Here is a 2,674-nt window from a genome sequence, read left to right as displayed (position 1 = left end):
TAATAAATTAAGTTCTTAATAAATAATAAGCAATAAATCAAACTTTTATGTATATATTATTATAAGCTTGATAACATACTAGATAAGAATATGTTATGATCATGATTGTAACACTCTATATTTGTACGTTCTGTATACTTACATATTTTATAACTTAAAATTTTTCTTTGTTGAATGTGTACATTTAAAATCTTTTATAATAGTATATTTACTTACTCATCCCAAACCATTGAGATCCTAATCCAGAAAATATAAAACAAATCGGTCTTCTGACATATGGAGTATGTTCTATTTTATTAATTGTATTATGAGATATTTTAGACCCTGTTATCATGTATCCTCTGTAAGGATGCCCTTCTATATCATTATTATGAATGTGATGTAGCAGAGATATAAACTCAGCATCTATTGGTCGATTTCGCACCTGCATTCAGTGACAAGAATGTACATCCTATAATTCTTGGAATAATTTACAGAAAAAAACGATAATATTATCTTATTCTGCAGTGTTTTACTTTAGCAATTATTAAATGCATTATTATTACTTAATATATTAAATAAATATATATTTAATACATTGACTTTTCTTTTTTGTGCAAATTCGAAATAATTTTGAAAGCAATTATATACGCAAATACCTTTTTAGGCACTATATAAATACACGTGTGTATATTTAATTGTTAAGTTTGTTATATTTATATGATAATACAAAGTTAATATCAAAAATGATTTCTGAAATAAATAAAATAAGCCATTATAATATTTGCTTACATTATCTAAGATGATTTTAACTGCTTCCTCCGTACGACCAGACACAGCTACAAGCCTAGGTAAATCATCATTTGGAGCTCCATTGTTAATTTTTTGTTTAGGATTTGATTTTAATAATATGTGGCTATTAGATCCTCCAAATCCATAAGTACTGATACCTACATAACCATTCTCCCATTCTGTTGGTTCAGTGACGATCTTTATTCTTTCTTCGATAATAGCAGTTAACTGCTTTCGCGGACGTTTGAAGTGTATAGTAGGCGTAATTATACCAGTTTCCATCGCTAATAATACCTTTAAGAAACCACATCTTTTTATTAGCAGTAATTATAATTATAATAATTATTTTATAAATATATTATATAGACACATATGTACCTATATAAAATTATAATAATGTAAGGAAATATAAAGGGTTATAATCATATTTTAAGCATAAATAAATGTTAAATCATTTTATTACAAATGTACCTTTGCGATTTGACAAAAGCCACTGGCGGGTTCGGAATGTCCAAGATTCGATTTTACCGAGCCCATCAATAAAAGAGTGTTTCTTTTAGCGCATAAAGCCTGGTCAATAGACATAACTTCTACGGGATCACCGGCAAGAGTACCAGTTGCATGAGCTTCCATGTAAGATAACTCATTAGGTGAGATCATACATTCCTTATAAAATTCATCCAATAATATTTTTTGCTTTTCGACCGATGGAAAAGTTACACCTTCTTTTTTAAAACCATCGCAATTCACTTTACCGTGTACGAGAGTTGCATATATTCTTCTTGCATTTTTTGCCTTTTGCAGATATACTACCGCGACTGTATCACTACGCATATATCCGGCGCCTTCCTCGTCAAAGGGTTTACAGTAACCATCAGAAGATAAAACCCCTAGAAGGAAATTGTTATTAAATAAAGTTCTTCAAGCTTCGATTCAATATCTAAGGCCGGTATTCATAGTCGGTTCTTATATTTAAGACCGTCTTAAGTACAATTTTAAGACGTCATGAACCAATCACAGAGCCGTATTAGCATCTTAAGACATTACTTAAGACGGTCTTGAAATAAGAACCGACTATGAATACCGGCCTAAATGTAAGGATAGAAAGGAAGCATGGGCTTATTGAACATTATGGACAAAGAATGCGATTGTTTCACAGAGCACGTTATTGGATAAACAAAAACGTAAAATAATAACATAATCTTAATATAATTCACACACAACAAAAGTTTGTCGATTTTGATCAATTTAAAATACGAGGTCATTCTCGTCCGATTTGACGTGGAAATTGCTCAAATATAAATAAACATATCAAATAATGTTTATGATCCATACAATATATAATATACAATATAATAAGATATAATAAATACATACCAAGATGGTAAAATTGAAATTGTACATAAGGATGGAGGCATAGATTGGCGGAAGCGATAATAGCCGCGTCGCACTCTCCGGATTGAATCAGCTTGTAAGCTTTCACTATAGCAGCGTTACTTGAACTACATGCAGTATCAATATTATGCGATTGTCCAATAACGCCGAGCCAGTAAGAAATTTGATTGGCCATGAGAGAAATGTTGCATGCAATCATAGGTAATCCAGCAAACTAATCACAATACATGTTTCTGAATATACTTAGAGTATTAAAATGTATAAATAATAAGTTAAACGTATATTTTTAAAACTGCTTAAAAATTTATTGTATATAATTTATCTATACTTCTTATACAGTAAGGAAACAGATTTTTATCTTTGAAAGAAGAATTTTACACAGTTATCATTTCTTTAACTTTTGATTATGAGTTTTATATATTAATTAAATATGTCATACCTGAGATTTAAGAAAAAAATCTCCTTGAGTCTCAGACAGAGAAATTGCTGTAAGAACACTCGTTCTTGT

General features: G+C 29.8%; 1 protein-coding gene across 1 annotated transcript; it reads right to left on the bottom strand.

Moving 5' to 3' along the window:
- Positions 1-187: 187 nt before the first annotated feature.
- On the bottom strand, positions 188-2,671 carry LOC112451721 (fatty acid synthase-like; the record flags this gene model as incomplete). The annotated part of the gene is made up of 5 exons (XM_025011543.1): positions 188-424; positions 772-1,065; positions 1,243-1,661; positions 2,149-2,380; positions 2,606-2,671. Coding segments are annotated over 5 exons (1,227 nt in total), but the record flags the coding sequence as incomplete, so codon positions are not given.
- Positions 2,672-2,674: the final 3 nt, after the last annotated feature.

This window comes from Temnothorax curvispinosus, unplaced genomic scaffold (genome assembly GCF_003070985.1).
Source record: "Temnothorax curvispinosus isolate PA1 unplaced genomic scaffold, ASM307098v1 QBEX01002457.1, whole genome shotgun sequence".
Taxonomy (NCBI): domain Eukaryota; kingdom Metazoa; phylum Arthropoda; class Insecta; order Hymenoptera; family Formicidae; genus Temnothorax; species Temnothorax curvispinosus.
This window is presented reverse-complemented; position numbering and strand designations above follow the sequence as displayed.